This window comes from Lutra lutra, chromosome 6 (assembly GCF_902655055.1).
Source record: "Lutra lutra chromosome 6, mLutLut1.2, whole genome shotgun sequence".
Taxonomy (NCBI): Eukaryota; Metazoa; Chordata; class Mammalia; order Carnivora; family Mustelidae; genus Lutra; species Lutra lutra.
Window position 1 is genome coordinate 112,597,972 of NC_062283.1, and position 22,406 is coordinate 112,620,377.

The 22,406-nt window shown below is 41.8% G+C and overlaps 1 protein-coding gene across 4 annotated transcripts in view; it reads right to left on the minus strand.

The window, feature by feature from the left end:
- Positions 1–22,406, minus strand: part of MDN1 (midasin AAA ATPase 1) — a 173,424-nt gene that overhangs the window by 6,751 nt on the left and 144,267 nt on the right. Inside the window, exons 77-97 of one of the 4 annotated variants that reach the window (XM_047734448.1) lie at positions 21,383–21,488; positions 20,709–20,824; positions 19,347–19,787; positions 18,863–19,089; positions 18,196–18,351; positions 17,642–17,811; positions 16,692–16,853; positions 15,607–15,744; positions 13,298–13,439; positions 11,709–11,881; positions 10,994–11,143; positions 10,340–10,484; positions 8,739–9,061; positions 8,299–8,463; positions 6,540–6,641; positions 5,453–5,654; positions 4,071–4,235; positions 2,792–2,952; positions 2,002–2,091; positions 957–1,072; positions 184–358 (exon numbers count right to left, since the gene is read on the minus strand). In XM_047734448.1, the coding sequence (XP_047590404.1) occupies positions 184–358; positions 957–1,072; positions 2,002–2,091; positions 2,792–2,952; positions 4,071–4,235; positions 5,453–5,654; positions 6,540–6,641; positions 8,299–8,463; positions 8,739–9,061; positions 10,340–10,484; positions 10,994–11,143; positions 11,709–11,881; positions 13,298–13,439; positions 15,607–15,744; positions 16,692–16,853; positions 17,642–17,811; positions 18,196–18,351; positions 18,863–19,089; positions 19,347–19,787; positions 20,709–20,824; positions 21,383–21,488 (3,625 nt within the window). Of the gene's footprint in view, positions 1–183; positions 410–956; positions 1,073–2,001; positions 2,092–2,791; positions 2,953–4,070; positions 4,236–5,452; positions 5,655–6,539; positions 6,642–8,298; positions 8,464–8,738; positions 9,062–10,339; positions 10,485–10,993; positions 11,144–11,708; positions 11,885–13,297; positions 13,440–15,606; positions 15,745–16,691; positions 16,854–17,641; positions 17,812–18,195; positions 18,352–18,862; positions 19,090–19,346; positions 19,788–20,708; positions 20,825–21,382; positions 21,489–22,406 lie in introns of those variants that run through there. The other 3 variants (XM_047734449.1, XM_047734447.1, XM_047734451.1) reach the window with 3 other exon arrangements.

Below are 22,406 nucleotides of genomic sequence, written 5' to 3' on the forward strand. Positions count from 1 at the left end.
TAAAAATTTTAGGTCTTAAAAAAAAAAAAATTTTTTTTTAGGTCTTCTCAAGCACGGTATCAAATTCTCAGAACGGTAACTGGTATTTCAAAGTGCTTTCGGTCAGACATATTTAACTTCTGGGTGGCCATGGAGCATGGCTTGCTGTCAATTACTCATTAAACCAGCTCTGGGGTTCCTTACCTGTTTGGTATGGTTGTCTACCATGCTAGAAGAGTCATCAATGGCCAAACAAATCTGATACTGGCGTTTACTGGGTTTGGTCCTTCGAAGCCAAATCTTGTCTTTCCGAAACTGACTCGCGATGTATGGAATGACCTTCCGCATGTTCAGCCGCTTCCCGGTTCGATAGTCTCCTCTATTAAATTTACCCAAATGGGACCAAGATTGGTTAGCAGCTGCTCATCCACTGATAATTTTTTTTTAAAAAATACAATTACATTGTAATACCTTATAACCAATAATAGCAAATAACCAGTAACCTGGCGCATGCAAGCGTTACTGTCCTTGGAGAGCTGAGGGCAGCCAGGAAAACTGGGTATGCAGGTAATAATAATTAGGTTCTTTCAGGAAAGCTAAGACACATTTTAAAAATTAGAAAAATTTGTTTGTACTTATTAAGTCTTGGACTCTTTTCTGTTCAGAAACGGAGTTTGGATAAATCTTTGAAAAGATCCAGGTGAGTGACACATGCGGCGAGCCCATATAGCCACCCAAAGGCTCAGCCAATTTTCCCATCAGATGTTAACAGATCAAAGGAACTGCATTCAAACCAAACTTCAAAGACACTTCAGTGTTTAGCGATAACATGAAACAGGGTAAAGAGTGACATACTGTGCAGCACCAACGGCCGTCGTAAGCCAGCACTTTAAGTGACTAGGGGTTGAGCTCAATAGAAAAGTTGACACTGCCATCTTTTCAGGGCACTGTGAGTGAGGCCAGGGGAGAAGACTTACTTGAGCTTGGCAGCCTGGGTTGGCTCTAATATGAGACGAAGCTGCTCACACAGCTGTTGTGAAAGCGGCGCAGTTAAGGCCAGGTAACTCTGCCACATCTCCGCTGCAGCCTTCTCCTGCGACGACAACGACTAAGTTACCCAGAGAACATCGAAGCCAGCTAAAGTCAGGAGGGCAAGATGAGGCTTGAAGCAGAGCGGTAGAAAATGACCTGCATGAACTTCATCAACAGAAGCTAACTTGAGAGCGTCTCTTAGCAAGCTGCCAGCTAGTTCATTTCCTTAAAAACGTCCCCTCTTCCACCGAAACCACAACCCTTGGTTCCAAATGAGGAAGGATGAAAAAGGCAGAAAATAATGGAATTTGTAGCCATCTCAGCAGTTTACCCTTACCATCTACAAAGGCACTTTGTGTGGGTGGGGCACTGTGGGTGGGTAATGATGGTGGCAGCAGATCCAGCCACGGAACTGTGGCTCTCAGGGTTATGTTTCAAAAGCAAGAGTGATGAATGCAAATCTCTCAACAGTGTGCTTCTACCCTAGACACAAAGCTCCAACTCCGGCAGAGCCCTCACACAGGTCTGCAGTAGGAATGATGACAGCAGGCACAAACACGTATATAGATAGTAAATTGAGGATGCAAAGTCCTTAATAAAGTTCTAATTAAAAACGAAGCTTCTGGTTAATCTGTGCTGGCATATTAAGTCAGCCAGCAATAAATAGTTCAGGTAGCCTACTCTAAGGAAGACATATTTTGTGCCATTTTTCAATCACTGTCCTATCTGTTGTATCTATTATAGAGTGAGCAATAGGAACTCAAGGAAATAAATACATCAGCTTTTCTGTTTTAATTAAGCTACATACTGAGTGGGAAAGTAGGCAGAAAGCAATGGATGGACGTAGGCTCCATACACTCAGTCCCTTGTACAAAGGTAACTGGTGCTAAGAACCTGTTAAGCTTGCTATATCTTTAAAAAAAAAACAAATAAACAAAACAAACAAACAAACAAAAACAAGATTATCTTGTGAAAAAACCAGTGACTTACTTCTTCTGGGTTTCCAGATTCATGCGGCTGCCACATTTCCAGCTGTCTCTCTAGCTCCTGTCTTAGCTCACTGATGTCTTTTAAAAAGGGCTAAGGAGAAAAAGCCACAGATAAGAGGCAGCCTAGGTTGAAATCACCAACTCATTACCACTGGCTGCCTTCTTCTGAGCAGTATGAATTACAAATACATACCCCTGAGACACAAAGCTTAAGCAATTTAATGGCACAATAAGAAGATGCCAGACAACTGCTTCCCATTTTGTAAACACAAGATAAAGGAAATTTACCATTTAGAAGAAATACATTCAGCAAAATCAAAACAAAAAACCCACAAAGGTATTAATATCAAAATGTTCTTTGATTAATCAAGACTCAGTTAAGTCAAACGATTAGGGAAAATGCCATTAAGTCTGCTCTTAAAATGCAGGCATTAAGCCAAAGATCCTTGCTCCTTCCATCAGCATAAACTGTGAACTGTCCCTACAGGCTTCTCACACAAGGCTCCTGGACATGAGAAGAGTAAATTTGAGAGCCTGAGGCTGGAGGACAAGACCCACCATCATGGTCAGGTCAGGACAGACCACCCACTACGGCCCTGGGATGAACTGCTGGAATAGTGTCACCTGTTTAGAGAAAACTGGTCATACTGACAGTTTTCCGAAAGACTTTGATAAGGGAAGATTCTAAACAGCCAGATATATCATGAAGTTCTAAAGACAAAAATTTAAAAGCAGTTTATAACTACATTTTATTAACTTATTAATGCAGTAATTTGTGACAATTTTCATACTTGGAAAACTGTGTCCGTGAGGAGCTGGTAGGCTGTGTGAATGGTCGAATCTCGGCTTCTCTCTGCTTTCTCCTTCTCCGTGTCCTCATGGGATAGGTCGGTCCTGGGACCCTGGTCTTCTGTGTTAACAGCTTGGGTCTCCACCTCCATCTCATCAAAACCTATTTGTACACCAGGACAGAGTTGTACGTACCATAAAACTACACAGAGATGAGCCTTCACAACTGCCTGCCTATCCCAACAATTACTGAGACCTTACTCTTTCACTATCCACCAAATTTCTACATACGGGTTCCACATGTTGCTTCTCTTTGGGTCAGTCACTTCCAATTCTGACTCCCCTAACCTCCCCTCCTCCCCACCGTGATGTTGAAGGCGGCTGCTCTGCAATAAAGGGCAATAGGGGAGATTGCCATTTACCCCGATAAGCCTCGTAGGACTCTGCGACTCTTTAAAGTACGTGCATATAGAACTTTGATAAAAACAAAAACAAAAATAAAGTCATAGTTCCATTCTATAAATGAGAACACTGAGGCAAAGAAAATATGAATAATTTGCCTCAACCTATAACGCGAGGAAGAGGCAAAGTCTGGATTCTTAATTTTCATTAGAGCTATGCCATTCCCACTGCCATATAATGACCGGGCAAGTCGACAATTCTAAAACCCAAGAAAAGACGAATAAAGCAGGAAAAAGGGCTTTTGAATTGGGCAAGTTCTTTTGAATTTGCATTTATCCCACTGCTGATAAAGTTGTTTTTTTTTTAATGTGTTAAAAGCATGTCCTTTATTTATTTATTTTTAAATAAATTGCTTAGTAATAGCACTTGGTCAATCACGAAGTGGAACTGTATGTAAGACGTTTGGTTATTTTTTCACATGCATTTTCCCCGTTCTTCTTCTTTAAGTATTTTTATTGCATTTTATGCTAATATTCCATATTTTCACATAATTGAAAACCCTTCTTTAATAATCAAGAGTGTATCTTCTGGTCATAATGAAGTAAGTGTACTATTTTGTTTTCTGCATATTTAAAGAAGACTGATGGCCTTTTGCCGGAATCTCAGGTTTCTGAGGTCTCCTTGAAGGATAGTGTCTCCAACGCCACTCCTCCACCTTTTGACTCCCAAGTGAAATAAATATAGTGGAATTATCATAGGCAAACAAACGCCTGTGCTATGGGTTTGGATGGCGAAAGAACAAACCAGATCAGGCCACACTACATAAGAAGTGACTTTTCTAAGTCAGCTTAGAAGGGATTTCTTCACTGTAGGACTCACCAGGGCTCACCGTGGTCCCTGACTTAACCTCCTCTGGCTTCAGCTGTTCCACATCTGCTGCTCGGAGCTCCTCCTCCTCCGTGTCCACGAAGGTATCCTCTATCTCCTCTTCCTGGCCCCCGCTGGAATCTTTTGCAGACTGTTGCTGCTCCTTGCTGGCCACATCTGCCAATAAAGCACACAAACACCTAGAGAGGCTAGGTCTTTGCAGAACAAAGTAATCAAGAGTGGATATAGTTTGTCATTTTAAGCTCCCAAGAACTTATTCCTGCTGGTTCTCCGCTGACCAGCTATGAGTCATGAACACAGTGCTTGGCTTCTCTGTGCCTTGGATGCCCCCCTGACCTACTGATGTAACTGCCTATTCTCTACCACAAAAATAAGATGCTTAGCTAGGTTTTTACTGCTCTTACAAGAAACTGCAGCAGAAAAAACAGGTGGACACCTAAGAGCAGCTAATGGAATTATCCTACATTACCAAGTTATGAGTAGAGAACCTGTAATGATTAAGAGTGTAACAGAGGACACAGAAAAACCAAGTTGAGGATGAGCTCTGTGATCTTGGACAAGTTCTTAAACTTGTTTGGCCTCAGTATGCTCATCTATAAGATGGAACTATTGTAACTCATAAGATTATTGGAAAAATTTTATGATCATTTAGCAAATACTTGGAATTGTATTTGGTACAAAGCAAGAGCTCAATTCATGGTAGCAATTATTATTACTGTTTTGTTTTTCTAAAAAGTGAAGACAGGGAGAAAATAATTCATGATAGAACAACCATCTCTGAAACAATGCTCATAGCTATAACAAGATATATTAACACCAAAATATATATATATATATATATATATATAGGAAACAATGCTCATAGATATAACATAGATATATTAACACCAGTTTACATGTTAGGAATAAAATATTAAAAAGTCACCAAGAGAACAGAAAGAGAGACTGAGTAATGACTGACCACTCCTCTTTGTATGTGAAGTTCTTCTCTTTTCACTTAAGAGAACACAAACATTTCTAGTTCACAGCTCTTGCCGTTGCAGGGAGTGACCTCACAGTGACTATGAAGGAATGCCCAGGACTCAGAAACCCCAAGATTAGCACTAGGTTTGGATGTGGCAAACTGTTAGCAAGGATATGTAAGACTTACACCAGACCCCAAAACCCTGAACATTTACACTTGGTCACAGATACCTTTTTATACCAAAACCAAACTGCATTCCTGCATAATTCTTCTTAGAGAGAAAATAGTTCCAAAAAAGCCATTACCCATTCCTAAGATGAATTTCTTTATCTGCTGGGCATACGGTCATACAGTTGAAACTCTCACAGATAGCTGAGTGAGCAGAGCAGAAGCCTTCCCTGAACCATACCGTACGTCTGTGCATCGTAAGGGTCACTGCCGTCTTTAATGTGCTCAAATGCATCTGCGTCCTCCAGCTGGGCCTGGGGCTGGGCTGGCCCCTGATCACTGTGGCTCTCCATATTCACAGTCCTAAGTCGCTTATGGACATGCTCACTCTGATCACCCACGGAGCGCTCATTGTCAGCCTGTCCAGGTTTCCTCTTGAAACTCTGCGGGAAATAGGTGGAAATTCATTAGAGCTTTGTCTATAATGGCAAAATGACTAACGTACATCCACAGGGGGCAGGTTTACTAAATGAGGTACAACCACAGAAAAATGGAATTCAGTGCAGCTATTCAAAAAAGAATGGGCAGATCTCTATACACAAATACAGACTGATCTGTATGATATACTTTATATCTGAAAGGCAAGGAAGAAACACACATCCATACATAAGCTACATATGCAAAAATACATGTAAAACAAGACAAAACTAGTAGCACCAACCTTCTCTTTAAGTGGCTTGAGGACAGGAATAAGACGGAAGCTTTTTAGGAGATTGCTTTTTATATAGGAACTTCATTTCATGTTCATGAATTATACCCCACTCAAAAAAACCCCTAATTTTTAGGTGCACCTGGGTGGCTCAGTTGGGTGAGCATCTGACTCTTGATTTTTGGCTCAGGTCATGATCTCATGGGTCATGAGACAGAGCCCCCGTGTTGTGCTCTGTGCTGGGCATAGCGTCGACTTGGGATTTTCTCTCCCTCTGCCGTTCCCCCTACTCACAATTGTGCTTGCAATAAATAAATAAATAAAAATATTAAAAACCTTATTTTTAAAACAGAAGAGAGTAAGGACAATGGAAAAAAGACTGGCTACTACTGGGCAACAGCAGCCAACACCTGGCTCTTAGGCTGCATAGCAGGAATAGAGAGGAGAGGGGTGTGTGCGTGCGTGTGTGTGTGTGTGTGTGTATGTGTGTACACGTCCCGACAGGGAAGAAGCCCAGGGTCCTGATCTGCTTCCTGTGGCCGCCATCACATTTGGGGAGACCGCAAAGCCTCGGAGCCTGGCTTTTTTTAAACCACACAGCTCAAAGAGGGATAGAAACCTGTGTGTTTTTCCTGGTCTGCTTCTGGGAAGCCAGCCGGGCAATGAAGTTGGATTCATGGCCTTCTGCCTGGTTTGCGTCCGCAGCTCCACTCCCGTGTTCCTAGGAAATGCAAGCCACAAGAGAATGAGGGTGGAAGATGCTGTACGAGCACCTGGTTACTGCACTGGATTACACACAGCTTCTCTAGCATTCTCCTCTGCGAGTCACACAGTACACCTGCCTCCCTGCTCGGGGGAGGCCTGGGCCCTGGGCAAAAACAAGAGCACTGAGATCCAGAGGGTACCCTCTCGAGTGACTTTGCTGTGTAAGGCTGATTAGTTCCTTGTTTCCAGGAATGTAATGCCTTACTCTGAAGGTAGGACAGACGTCAACCAGAAACCGGGTCTGCCATCAACCGTCTATATACCCTTGAGACTTGTCATTTCACTTTACTGTAGCTTACTTAACTCAAATATAAAATGGAGAAAGTAATAACAATAATCAGCTGTCTTAGAGAACTACCATGAGGACTTGAAGTCATGAAAAGGCTCAGTACTACCTAATGGTGCTCAATAAATGTGGGGGATGGGAACAAGAAGTATAAACAGGTGTTATTATTGGTGAGAAAACTAGGCTCTTGGGGCGCCTGGGTGGCTCAGTCGTTAAGCATCTGCCTTCAGCTTGGGTCATGATTCCAGGGTCTTGGGATCAAGTCCCGCATAGGGCTTCCTGCTCAGTAGGAAACCTGTTTCTCCCTCTCCCACTCCCCCTACTTGTGTCCCTCTCTTGCTGGGTCTCTGTCAAATAAATAAAATCTTAAAAAAAAAAAGAAAGAAAGAAAAAGAAAACTGGGCTCAAAGAGGCTTAAGGAGCTGTCCAGAATCATCACTGTAAGTAAACAACAGCAGGCCTCAGACTTTCAATGCTTTTACCACAGCATGCCAGTGGCCCGACTTATGGTCACACACAGAACACATCATTCTGGCTCAAGGAACAAAGTACTTTGCTTTTTAAATTAAAACCCTTAGAGGGACACCTGGGTGGCTCAGTCATTTAAGCATCAACTCTTTATTTTCGGCTCAGGTCATTATCTCAGGGTTGTGAAATTGAGCCCGGGGTTGATTCTGTGCTGGGAGCTGGAGCCTGCTTAAGATTCTCTCTTTCAGGATGCCTGGGTGGCTCAGTCAGTTAAGCATCTGCCTTTGGCTCTAGTCGTGATCCCAGGGTCCTGAGATTGAGTCCTGCATGAGGCCCCTGCCTAGCGGGGAGCCTGCTTCTCCCTCTGTTTGCCACTTCCCCTGCTTGTGCTCTGACAAAAAAAAAAAAAAAAAAAAAAGATTCTCTCTCCCTCTACCCCTCCCCCATGCTCATTCTCTCACTCTCTGGCCCTCTCTTTAAAAACAACAACAAAAAAAACCTTTAGAACCTGGTGGGCAGCAAGGAAAAGGGAACTACTAAGAGAAGCACAGTATTGGCTCTACAAGTCTAAATTCAACCTATCTTTACTTGGGAGCTTTCTAAAAAATAACATGAACCTGATTCTCCCATGAAGAACTACCAGTCTAACAGCTTCTTCTCTTTACGCACAATACTTAAGTACAGCGTAGAGCCAGCATTCTAGGATTTGCTCTGAGAGGCAAATAAAAGTAGGTATCCGACCATTTTCTCAAGGATTGGAAGATCTTTTTAGATGTCGACTGCTAACTAGATGGAGATTTCACCCAGGGAAAAGAGACCCTCCCAGAGGCAGCTGGCGGAGGCAGCGAGGGACTATCACCTCCTTTCCCTGCTCCTTCTCGGGCGCGGCCCCAGCCAGCTCGACAGCCTGTGCGCTCTGCACACTCTCCAACCCCGTCTGCCCGCAGGAGTCATGCTCCTTCCTCTCCGTGGCCTCTGGCAACTGCTCCTCTGGGTCAGAGTTCTCCCCGCCTTCTTCTTCTTCCTGCAGGGTAAGCAAACACCACATTAAAATGCTCTGAGGGAAGGCAGCGGGGTGGGGAGAGGTGGGGGGGAGGGTCCCGTAACAAGCAGGTGCCCTGCTGCTCACCGCGGGGAGTCTGCAGGGAGGGTGTCGGGCAGAAGGGGTAGTAACAGAAACTTAGTGCTGCTCAGCAGCGCCACCTGGTGCTAGAGAAGTATCCTAAAAGATTCCGACCGAATGAAGTAACCTCTCCTCCCCCTATTTTAACTTCAGACAAACCAGACACTCCACAATACCTGAGGCTGGAGACCTTGGTCCACAGGAATGCCTTTCTCTGCGCTGCCCTCATTGGCTTCCTTGTCCTCGTCCTCCAGAGACTGCCGCTCATCCTCCGAGTTTTCTTCAGGATGTTCAGCGGTATCTTTGTCTTGGTCTTCAGCTCCTGTGTCCATCTCTTCCTCCCCCTCTTGCTTCTCCTCTTCACTGGGGTCTTCCTCAGGCTCATGTTGACCCTGACCTTCACTGTGGTCAGCCTCGATCTCTTCCTTTACTTCCTCAGCTTCATGACCTGCTTCTTCGGTATCCATTGGCTTTTCTTTTATTTCCAAAGGATTTTCTTCTAGATAGATATAATAAAAAGTAGAAACACAGAATTCAATTGGATTTAACATGGGATCAAGTTATACAAGTTCTGTTATTAGTCTCGAACCAGGAATTGGGACACTATAGCACCCATGGCCAAATCTGGCTGACATGCCTCTGTAAATAAAGTTTTACTGGAATACAGCCACATCTATTTGCTTACCTATATATATGTTTAGCCCGCCCACCCTGTATTGCCTATGGCTGCTTTCACACTACTACAAAAGCAGAAGTTTCTGCAATCCCTGCTGCAGCTTATGGCCTATAAATTATGATGTATTTATCTGACCTTTACAGAAAAAGTATGCCCACCCCTGCTCTAAACTGTAACGTATACGCAATTGTCTGGATGGTGCATTTCACTAAAAAATTCCAAGTAATCCCCTAAAAAATCCTAAAAGCCAGCACAACAATAGGAATATTTTAGACCAAAGACAGGAAATGATATTATCCTTGGGAAACATTGATAGACATCCTTCTTTATCATACACAGAAAATACGACATATATTTAGTGGAAAAATCCTATTTGGAAAAGTTTTATTTATTAAAAGAACACTCCTAGAGGCACCTGAGTGGCTTGGTTCGTTAAGCGTCTGCCTATGGCTCAGGTCATGATCCCAGGATCCTAGGATCGAGCCCCATGTTGGGCACTCTGCCCAAGTGGGTGTTTTCTCTACAATGTTTCCAATACCAGAGAGCTCTCCCTAGGGAAGTCACCCAAACTGAACAGGGGGTGACAGATTACTGTCAAGCGCCATGTGATTTCTCTTGATTATTCAATTTCATTCGTCATAACAATGGCTTCATATTTCAAACTAAATACACAACATAAGCATAGCAATCAATACTGAAACAATCATTTCCCTAAGAAAGCTGAAACTAGACTCTGTAAGAGGTCTACGTATACCCAGACTGCAGTGTTCACATCAACCCATGAGATGGAGCATCGAGATAGCTGTGGGGACATGAAGCTTTGTGGGAGGAAGCACCATCCAGGTACCGTACTGCTAAAACAGAGGACAGGAGAGGCCATTATTGACAAAAACCTGATGGTTTACTTTACTTCTACTCAGCTTACCCTTTAAGCCTAACTCAGGTGAGAAACACTACAGAGACAAAGCAAACAATTTTCTCAAACTGGAATTGAGTTGACCAGACATGATTTATAACTGGGCCATGATATGGCATGAAGAAATTGATTACTGCTCATTTTCAGTGAATTCCAACTGGTCTCTTAGGTTTTGAAAGACACACCTCCTTCTTCATGGTCTGTGTCCTCACTGCCATTCTTATCTTCACTGTCTAGGTTTATGTCATCTGGAAGGTCCAAGGCTTCAGGTTCTGGCAGTTTCTCCTGATTGCCATGGTAAGGGTCTACCTCATTCTCATCATATTCCCTCTTTGGACAATGAAGAGAACAGGAAAAAAAAATTAAAGCATTTTTAAAAAGCAGCATTTGCATATAATTAGCTCTAAGCAGTTATGCTAAAAGAATACAAAGGCTCTTCTCTAAAATTTCCCCCCCACTTTAGAATTTTACTAATGCTTCCAGAATTTTCATGATGGAATTTCAAACTCCATTTTCTGTGCAGGTTCTCCACCAATAAGAGATACTGTGTTACTTAATTTCAAAAAGGAAACTAAAGGTAATGAGGAGATATATGGAAAAGAATCAGAGTTTAGCCAAACTCCAGCATGAGCCCAAACAGCATGAAAACCATCTCACTTGCAACCAAACTAGTTAGATAGTTTATGTCCTGCTGAGAGACTTTGTTACATGTTCTTTTATGAAGCAATGGGAAAACAGCTGATGAATAGGAAAAAATGTCTTGACTCTCCCCAAGAGCTGTGTGGTGTTAACAGCCCTGGCCTGGAATCAGGGGAAGACGGGTTTCAAATCCTCATCACCTCATCTACTTGTTCATTAATTTTGTCCTGGCCTTGTCCATCATCAGCAACTTCTGATTCTTCCCTTTCTTCCTTCTTATCTTGGTTTTTATCTCTGTTTGACTTCCCAGCATCCAAGTTGTCATCTTTGGCAACAAGTCCACAATCTTCCTAAATGTCAGAGGAAGAAAAAACACAGAATCATTATTCTCAATCAAGAAACTGCTTTCACACAGGTTGATTCTACCTACAGTAGCTCTTAGGCATGTACAATTTCTGCCTGTTGGGCCAATCCCATGGTAAAATCTAGCTGACAGGGTGTCCTTCCTGTCTTCGAGAACAGTCTGACTTGGCCCAGATGGCAGCACTGATGGCCAGTGTGTGAACAGTGGGGTGGGCCACCCTGTGCTGCTGCAGAGTCCCACCCAGCCCCGGACGTCTCCTAAGCAAACAGTTGGAGTTCAGTGGTCAACAGTAGAATCGGCGCATTTGCACTGAGTCTTCTTAACTTCCTTTCTGTAACACATGGGAAGGCCCACATTAGACCGTTCTTCCGGCTCTGAATACAATCAAGTATGAAAGATGGAAGGGGAAAAAAAGAGAAAAAAGGGATGAAAGAAAGAAGAAAAACAAAGATAAAAAAGGAAGAGCAGTAAATTACAGGGGGTGGTAGCTGGTGGGAAGAATGCCTCGTCTCAACCCGGGGACTAGAGGATGGGGGGAGTCTTTTAATTACCTCATCCATTCCTGGTCCTGTTTCTTCAGTTTTACTGTCTTCTTCCTCCTCATCTTCCTCCTCCTCATCATCACCCCAAAGCCGCTCATCTAGTTTGTCAGCTTCCTCGCCATTCAGATCACCCATCTGTTTATCCAGGTCTCCGCCCTCACTGTCTGATTTCCCATCATCCTCTTCTGAAAGGGAAGGCACTGAGCTTAGTGAAGCAAATCCCCAAACTGAGAGGTCTGTGTGTGCAGAAGAGGCATGGACTCACTACCTGGCAAATTCCCTACCTGAGACTGTGTTTCTACACTATACAGGCAGATGTCTTTAGATCTGCTGAAGTAGTCCTACTGTGTTTTACAAATGATTTGAAGTAAAAAAGAAGTTTGTAATGTGTGATATTAGCAAACAGAAGGGTGGTGGGATAGCTGTCAGGGTATCTACTTCGGGTGCTGCGGGGAATATTCGTTATGGGACTCAGTAACTTCACTGGGTTTTGGTTTCTTATCTGTGAAATGAAAAAGTTAAACTATAGGATTTTCAAGGTTCCTCCCCATCTCCAACACACTATACACTTCTATTTTATCCAACATTTAACATCATGTGTCTAACTCAATCAGAATTTTCTTGCCATTGTTTTTGCTCAGTGTCTGCTGTGTCAAAGATTAGATTCTTATGCTGCTTAGGAAATGTGTACTTTTCTACTCTACAGTCAACTTTCATTTCTGCAAGATCTTTGCTTATAGTAACACAAGATATCTCAAATTAAGCTCTAGACAGAAATTTAGGGCAATAACAATTATGGAACAAACATGACAGGTGATGATGTCACGTAAGAAATCACATTCTCAAACAATCTGTAATGAGAGGGGAATGTTCATCGGTTAAATGAAAAAAGCAGACTACAGTGGCGCCTGGGTGGCTCAGCTGGTTAAGCATCCAACTCTTGATTTCTCTGAGGTCATGATCTCAAGATTGTGAGATCAAGCCCTGCATCAGGTTCTATGCTGGGCATGTAGCTTGCTTAAGATTCTCTCTTTCCCTCTCTAAAGAAAGTGATTAAAAAAGCAGACTATGAAGCTATTATGGTGTGTGTCTGCGTGTGTGTGTCTGTATGCAATATATGGAAAAAAAAACCACTAAAATTTATTAAGTGGTTTGGGTGGTAAGCCTAAGGGCTATCTATTTCACACCTGTATTCTTGTTCCAAATCACCTATAACAAATGTCTACTATTCTGTTAAGTTTTTTTTAAGATACTACCCTGACCAATTTACTTTTGAGCGGAGAGCCAAGCTCTATTAGGGATATCTCTCCTTGCTCTTTCAGGCTTCCCTGAAGGGGAAGTAACTGCATCAAGCACATGAGGCAGCCAAAATACCAGTCAACGTCTCAGTTCACTCAGAAGAATCTCCAGAACTGACCAAAGACTTCTGCCTCAGTGGACACAGGGATGAAGCATGCATATGCTGCTGTTTTCATCTGCAGTTATGAGAGTAATAAACTTGTTCCAGAAGATTATAACAGGCTCCTTACTGGGAACATGGAATTTCCTACATAAAATATTTCTTACAAACGAGAATGAAGGGACAGATAATCGCAAACCTTGCTCTTCAAGCTCCCCATCATGCATTTTCCCTTCAAAGTCTTCTGACATCTCAATGGCATTATCCTCGCCCTTAATGTCTGATTTTGAGTCAGGATCCTCTTTATCCTTTTCTTGACCTTTCTGAAATGTATCTTCTGCCTATATCAAAAAGCATTATACAAAAAAATAAACACTGTAACTTTGCTAATGTTTATTTGACTCTAAATAAAATATAAATATTTAAGTGCCAACATTAACAGCATAAAGTTATCTCTGGGGAGAGAAAAAAGGAGAACCAACAGGGATAACCACACACACAATAATTTCTGGTTTGCTTTAATATGTCTGTAATTTCCAGTTTTACTGTACTGGAATTAGAGAATATAGGATTTTGTTAAAGGTTTCTCCATGTGAATTGTTTAAAAAAAAAAAATCCAGATATATTTAAAAGAATATGCATTCTTTAAAAAAAGGAATGAATTCTTAAGAAGGAGGATAAAAAAAATTCAATCTTATTATATTATCCACATCTTTAATATTTTTATCACTTTAGTCTCTCATACATAGTAACTGAATGTAATTTTGTTCACCTTTCCTTAAACTATATATTCTTATATACTCTCGGTGATATTTGGGGCAGAAGATTCATGACTGTCTTATTATGGTTGGATTTTAAAAGTGCTTTTTAAAAATAAAAACATAATAAAATCCTATTACAAGAATCTAAGCAAAAGAGAAAAAGTAAGCTTCCCCAGCACCACCATGCTCCAAAACTCCCAAAGAAATTAGCCTCAGTGACTTTCTGGTCCATTTTTTATCCATGAATATACCTAGGCAATCTGTAGCAATAGCTGTCTCCCAACATTTTATAAAACAATGATCCTTTTTTGTTTAAAAAAGGGTTTTTACAATCTGCTTTTCTTTTCTTTTTCTTTTTTTTTTTTTAAAGACTTTCCAATTAATTTCTACACCCAATGTGGAGCTCAAACTCATGACCCCGAGGTCAAGGGTTGTATGTTCTACTGACTAAGCCAGCCAGGCACCCCTGCTTTTCTTTTTTTAAATTAAAAAATTTCCCACAGATAAATTTAAATGTATCAACATGGAAACCTATCTCATTCTGTCTAATTAACTCACAGCACTGTTCTGCATAGATGGTATCATAATTTATACAATTTCCTCCTGATCAATATTTGGATCTTTTCACAATTTTCACTGTTACAAATAATGCTATAGGGAATATCCTTGTACAAAAAAAAAACACTCTTTCCTACACCCATTTATCTTTGACCCTTATTTGCATTTCTATCAGAAAATATGGAATTCCTAGGTCAAAGAATACACATAATTAAAATTTATTAGATACTGCAAATTGTTCTGATAGCTTTTATCCCATTTAATGTTTTGTGCTTTGGATTGCACTTTCCTATTAAGTTTATAATTTTTTTGCTTTAATTTTTTTCCATGAGGAAAGTACTGTTGACGAAGTTAAATTTGAGAAATTTAACCCAAAAAATGCATGTGTATTAAACAGAGCTCTACCACATCAACACTAGCTTAACTCTCTTGGTTATTCTTTCCAGTTTTCCCTTCAAAGGATGAAAAGTTGAAATTGGTTTGTCCCTTTATTTGTAATAGCTATAACCATACCTTAAATAAAAACTTATGGTCTGCTTTAGACTTTTAGAATATAGGTGCTAAAAAGAAACTCCATTATCTCTTATTTCTTCAAGTCACAGTTGATAAATCTAAATGACTAATAATAGTATGTAAAAACAAAACAAACAAACAAAAAACAACATTCCCAAATGAGACAGGCATTTAAAAAAGGAACACAACAATCTTAGCCCAAAGCATCTATTTCAAAAACATTTTTGATTCTAACCAAAAGAGGATATAGATTAAAATTTTTCAACAGGTCTTAAAGACATAATAAAACATGTTAATAGTAAACACTGGCATTATTATTTAATGTCCCTGTTACCTAAAACAGTCCATTATTTTACCCTTAAATGAGCCACTACCAAAATTACTTTAGAAAAATCATCAGTAAAGATCTTCCCATTTAAAATAAAAACTTCTAAGTCATTTCCCTCTTGAATTACAGCCATAACTAATGACTGAGCTGCAAAGTTCCTTTCTGTAGTCTTTTGGCTTTTTATTTGTATTAAGCTTTTGTATTCTTAGGGCTCCATGAATCACAGTTTGAAAACCATTAACCTAGCAAGGAAAAAAAACATTTGTGTAAAACTTAATATTGAAAAGAAAGAAGAAGGGAGTGAGTTTCTGTAAACTGTATCCATGCTTCAGGCATGTGAAAACGTACCTGTTCTTCATTTTCTATCTGGTCACTCACATCTTTCATACCCTCGCCTTCCCCAAGTCCACCTCCTTCATAGTCATGGAACTCAGTTGCTCCCTCTCCTGCTGAATCTTCCATGAATTCTTTGGGCAGGCAAAATCCCTTGAAAATAAGAGTGAACAACTAGGTATAAAAGCAATAAAAGACAGAAAAAAAATTGTTTTAGCTTTTCTCTAGCTCAGCATTTTCAATCTGATGGAAATACATCCAGAAGACCTTTGATATTCTTTTCTTTCTTGCTGATAACAGTTATTATGCAGGTTCAAAGCTTGACATCAGATTTAACATGTAAGGTTTTGAGTTCATAAAGGCCCTCTGGTGTGTAGTAATTTCATTTGGCAAGACAAAAATCTGAGTGAATTATATACTAGAATAATATTTACGAGCAAGTCACTGAGCAAGGGCAGAACCTCTCAGTATCTAAATCCCAAAGGGATTTCATCCTTCTTTATTTACTTCTCAAATTAGTAAGCCTGAGAAGAAGGAGAGGAGGGATAGAAGACCTATAATCCTGGAGGTACAGTAACTAGAAGCAGATGACACAGTGGGAGATTTCATTTTTACTTGAAAAACTAAAGAAAATTTGGTGTGATGCACAAGTAAAATGTTATTTTTAATATAAAAAAATGCCTCCCTCTCAACTCTTGAGGTAAAACTGTCACTCTTGGTATATGTGCCACATCCAGCATTTTCTGCCAAGGCACCTGGAACGGCATGGGGTCAAGAGTCAAGAACAAGATGAGACAAAGAAACACATGTGAAGGTTAAGAAAGCAGTGTTTTGTGTTGGAAAATAGTTTGCAAAGGAAAATCAACTACTAGCATGTGGGACAAAAATGAACAGAAAAACAAGTAGAAGGTATGTGCTATGGTGAGTGCTGTGAAGTGTGCAAACCTGGCGATTCATAGACCTGTACACCTGGGGCTAATAGTACATTATATGTTAATAAAAAATTAAAAAAAATTTTAAAAGCCTGGGAAACCCCGTACTAATGGGCTGGAGTACTTGGTACTGGCTGCCCGAGCATGCTTCACATGAACAGTCCTTACCTCCTGGGCGAGCTCTGTGAAGACCTGGGCAAGCACAGAGAGCAGTTTTGCAGTGCTACGGTGAGTCGCCAAAGACACGGTCAGGAAGAAGAGGACGATGTCTGAGTATCTGGAAAGCATGGGCACTAGACGCACCAACAAGCAGCAGGACTGGCTGAAGAACTGTGGGCAAAAGATCACAAGGCCTGTCCCAGCACGTAACGGGTACTGGGTTCTCTCGGGTAATACCGATGTTCTGCAACCGGACAGCAACAATCGTTGCACAACACCATGAACGTACTAAACGCCCCTAAAGGTAAGATTTATGTATATCTTATCTTACACACACACACACACACACACACCTCGGCTCTCTGATATTTCTTCCTTGTTCACACAAAACCTCACAAAAGTATACTTTAAATTCTGTCACTTAAGCTTAATTTAGTTAACAAGGTTTTTTGTTTTTGTTTTTAAAAATGTTTATAAACGAATTCTATTTGGAATCAAAGCTGGCACCGCAGGCAATGCTACAAACTTACAATGTCCTACAAAATAAGTTGCTCCTCTGGACTATTACGGACACAGCAACTGCCCCTCTGCTGGCCTGTTGTGAAGGGAATGGTATTTGCAGGGTGTGGCCATTCAGCCTTTGTTGAAGTAGCAGCACCCACATTAACATCAAATACCCAGGACTGTGCGGTTGGGTATGAAAGAATTCCAAGACAACAGATACTCTGGATGGCTGGCATTTTTTGCATCTAAGCATCTTACTACTATAACCCTTAGCTAGCAAGGCCTAAGCTTTTCAGTTTGTCAGTGACGTTTACATGCATAAAGAAATCAAATTCTTAGGATTTTTGCCACAAAGGCCTGCTCTGGGACCACCCACATGGAGCAAAGCGAAACCCACCCTGCCTTTGGTCGGACCGCTCTAGACAGCAAGAAGCTTATAAAGAACCATTGGTTACCGTGTGCTTCGCTGCTGTGCCATCCTCACCATATGATTTCAGCCTCTCCAACAGCTCAGAGACAGCAGAAATTATTTTCTGCACATGCAGAGCACTCACGTCGGCCCACAGGTCATCCTCTAAGAGTTTTGTTAGATGTCCCGACTGCAGTCTCTCAAAGCCTGGTGCCTCTTTCATTCACAGAAAAGAAAGACATGATGAATAACACAAAATAAACCCTTTCATCTCCATTCATCCAGTCATTCCTAACACTGGTCCTTAAATATCTAGCCACAAAAATAAATTTAAAAAGTAAATCAAGGGGCGCCTGGGTGGCTCAGTGGGTTAAAGCCTCTGCCTTCAGCTCAGGTCATAATCCCAGGGTACTGGATTGAGCCCCGCATAGGGCTCTCTGTTCAGTGGGGAGCCTGCTTCCTCTAATCTCTCTCTCTCTGCCTGCCTCTCTGCCTACCTGTGATCTCTATCTGTCAAATAAACAAAATCTTAAAAAAAAAAATTTTTTTTTTTAAAGTAAATCAAGTATAAAAACAGTTTTTGCCTGATTTCAGACATACCATTCTCTTCTGGTGGTCCTGTTTGGTCAGTGTTCTCCTCTGTCTTTTTACTGTTTCTTTCTGCTAAGTTCTGGATGGCACAAAGAATGGCCCGGATGGCAGTTTCCACTTGCTCTGAAAAATCTTCCACAAACCCTTCCTCCAACATCTGGTTTCCTAGTAAGTAACATGGTGAGAGACAAACAAAAACTCTAATCATTTGCTGCAGTGCTTCTGGAAATCATTAACAATCCTCATTTGTTACTTTTACGAACGGCCACCTGTCAAGCACCAACTGTGGGTGAGCCACTAGGTCAAACTGCTGAACACAAAGATGAAGAAGACCTATTCCTCGTCTAGATAAACCTATAAGAGTTTATCATCTTTCATTGAAGGTTTCACTGGAAGAATCAAAAATATGAAACTAGTTATGATAGTGTGTACAAACACCAACTTGGTCCAAATATCAGTGCTACAAAGTGACACAATCAATTCAGAGGCAAGGTCCTCAAAGAAATGGGGCAGCAAGAGTTAGGAGCTGTGGGTTCCAGCCACACCTGCCTGCCTTAGAAGCCTGCACAGATGTGTCTGGAAAAAACAAAGTATTTTTAGGATACTCTAGACATAAATCTATAAGACATCACTCCTACACTGGGCTCTGGCTCCCTTGTCAAATGACAGTCCTTACCGCTTTGGCTGCCTAAAGCAAGTAGATGTGTCTTCCAGGTAGTAAAGTCATCTGTGGCTTTATTGATTTCTCCTCTTAAATATTCCAGGCTCTCAGCTAATGCCATTTTTTGGTCTGTTTGCTCAACCTCCATCCCTGGAATAATGAACAAGGACTCCAGGCCTTGCAAATGAACTGACATCTGGGACAGGCAACTCAGCCCAGAAGAACAAACTTCAAAATCCTTCCTGCAACAACAGAAATGCCACAATGTTGAGAGGAAGGGGCTACACCCTCCCTCCAACCACTAAAATGTAAGCAGGGGAAATTTCACTATATCTCAAGATTTATAGCTACACATTTGCCACAAAGAACCATGAAGGTCCATGGAAAAACAGAGAACTGAAGCAAAATCCCTTTTATCACTTTATCCCATTACTAAACTCGAAGCAAGCACCAAGCACCCGAGCACACCGAGGGACAGTAAAGACATAAACACACTCACCAAGAATGAAAGAGAGTCTCACAAGACTGCTGCCTGATTCTGTCAACATCAGCTTTCACTGTTTTAATGATTTTCAGCATTTCTGTTAATCTCACAGTTGACTGTTGCCAAAGCTGGTCCTGCTTCCGCATCCGGCAACCAGAGGGCAGCTGATTTCGAGGTACAGGGGATGGGTAACTCAATTGTGATGGGATGAGGTCCTGTACTGCTCCGGAAGGCTGACCCTGTGCCTGGGCCTCACGTTGGCCAGGAGTTGGCCCTGCACTGGGGCAGCACTGGAGGAACCAGGAGAGCTGCTCAAGCAGGATCTGGCTCTGCATGGCCAGGTGCTGCAGCCTTTCTGTCCACTGCTGCACACTGTCCTGAGGCGGGAAGGGCACGGGGTAGACCAGTGGGCCAGTCAGCCTGCCATGAATCTCCTGCACACAGCCAAGGAGGTTCCTGTACCGAGAAATCCATGGGGGAAACACATGGCACCTTAAACTGCATCACCAGGTTTTTTTTAAACAGTTAACTTCATCTATTTCTGAACAAAGAAGATTTTTCACATAATTAAAAAGAGGATCCCCCAGGTTAAGAAGCCTGTTAAAATCCCTTTTAAAATACTTCAACACATCTTTCTGAAGACTGAAAGAAGTGTCTTCAGTCTTTGACAAGTGTCAAAACTCACTGCTTATCACCTAACCCCTTACAGCTTTTTCACACCCAACAAAGTCACACCACTGCAATGATTCAACCATTATTAAGAAAAAAAAGTCTTTAACGGTAGTATACTTTGTTAGATAAACTCTTATGAGTAGAGCAGAAAACAGCTGTAGCCAAAGTGATTAAAAAGTCTAGAAATACTACCTTTGGGTTAACAGTCCATTCAACAAACCATGACAGCTTTCCTTCCTGTCCTCATCTTTAAAATACCTATTTACACTGAGGAGCATCCATATATGACACTCAGCAACCTACAACTCTGTCACCCAAAAAACCTAATGAACGAAAGCAGTCTCAGATACGATCTGTGCCCAGAGACCGATGCTGCGGTACCATAAATACAATCCTGTCACGCAGCCCGAGGAACTGTCATCCACAAACGCCCTTCTATCCTGACCCAGGTACACTTCAGCCATGGCAACTGCTTCTGTCTAATTCGGCTCTGGATTCATTCCCCGGGGCCCTTCTCCTAAGAGGCGCTGCCAGAACCACGGAGCAAAAGCGTATCACCAAAAGCAGGGCGAAGAGCCAAGAGAAACTCCACCTGCATCTCTGGGCCTCAAATTTCATTTCACAGTTGAGAGCTCACTCACACGATTCTCACATACCCATCTCACATACTCATACCACAAACCCAACTAACTAGTTAGCGGATACCTGAGGAGGACCCACTGCTCAGTCAGTGTGGTCAGGGAGCGCCGCTGTCTGATAAGCATCTTCATCAAATGTGCCGAGAAGCCTTTGCACCGCTCAACATTGCTCATGCCCATCTCCTGGCAGGGGAAGAAGGAAGCATGCCAAGGGTGTTGCTAGCAAACACCAGCACTCGTGCAGGTGTCACTAGAAAGCTGGTTCATCCAATACTCTCTGGGGCAAGTGCCCCTTGCTTAGACAAGCTTTGGGTATATATTGCCGTCTAAAAGCAACACATTCATCTTTTTGAGCAGTGCTTCTCAAATTATGTTTCCACAGATAAGTGATCTGTTAAACCTAGGAACTAGAGTTAACACACTCAAAATTAGTGGTCTTTTCTCAATTCACAAAGGGAAAAGGACCTGAAGAGGACACTCTCAAGTTGAAGCTTTTCCTACGTAACTTTTCTTAAGCATTTGGTCTTGTTGGCAAATATAAGTAACAGAATTTATGACAAAATGCTCTGATTAGACAGAAAATTACACTGATTTACACTATAAGCTTAATGGTACTCTGCAGAAAGCTCAGTCACTTTTAGTAATGGGCTCTGATCAACTGCCAAGACTGGAGAATGTTGCTCTGGAGGAACAAAACAGGAACTTTCCCGGGCCCTGCAACTCACAGGTTCCATCACCTACCTTGGCAGGAGCTGCTAAGGCTGCACTAAGCCTGGCGTGCCGTGCAAGAGAGCGGAAGAAGTATTTCTGGCATCCCTCCCATGACGATGAGATTTCTGTAAGCAGCCTGGAAAATAACTCCGCATGATTTATTTAATTAAAATCACTCTTTCCTACCCCAGATCCTGAAGACTCAGAGACCAGTATTATCTAGTCACAACCAAAAGTCGAGTGTGAACAGATTTATTTCTGTGCGGTCGCAGTCAGGCACTCATCAGTCCTCTCTGCAAAGGCTGTAATATATGCTTAGCACTAAGCACAGTGGGGAAATAAACTGTGATGTCAATATAGTTTCCTTAATGAAAACTTCGTAACTGTCTTAGGAATGGAAGCTAAGGGTCATAAATCCTGATGCTTACAGGGGCTAGGAAGATAATATGATTGAGTAAGGACAGCCAAGCACAAAATGGTAAATGCCAGTGACAGCAGACCTCAACGTGGAAGAAGAAAAGGAAGACCACAGTGATCTGGCAAGCATGTGTCCTGTCAAAAGGAGGGAGCTACAGTTTAACTTCTGACTACATGGGAGAGTAAACCCACTTGGCTGAACCTTCCTGAAAAACTGAAATCCAGAATATTTAGGTAAAATTTCTACTTTTGGGGTGTCTGGCTGGCTCAAAAGAGCATGCAACACTTGATCTCAAGGTTGTGAGTCTAAGTCCATACTGGGTGTAGAGATTAAATAAATAAATAAATCTTTAAAAAAATTCTACTTTTTACAATGTTGTGTTGAATTAAAATTTAAAGCACTGAGAGGACCACTGAGCAAACAAAATACAAAGGTACGCATACCCAGCTCATGCCAGTCATCGTTTACAACCACATCTGCCATAGTTAATGAACACAGAAACACAGAACACAGAAACGGCTCTGCCTCAAAGTTTAAATTCAGGTCATGATCCGAGGGCCCTGGGATGGAGTCCTGCATTTGGCTCCCTGCTCAGTGGGGAACCTGCTTCTCCCTCTACCCTTCCCCTCTGCTTGC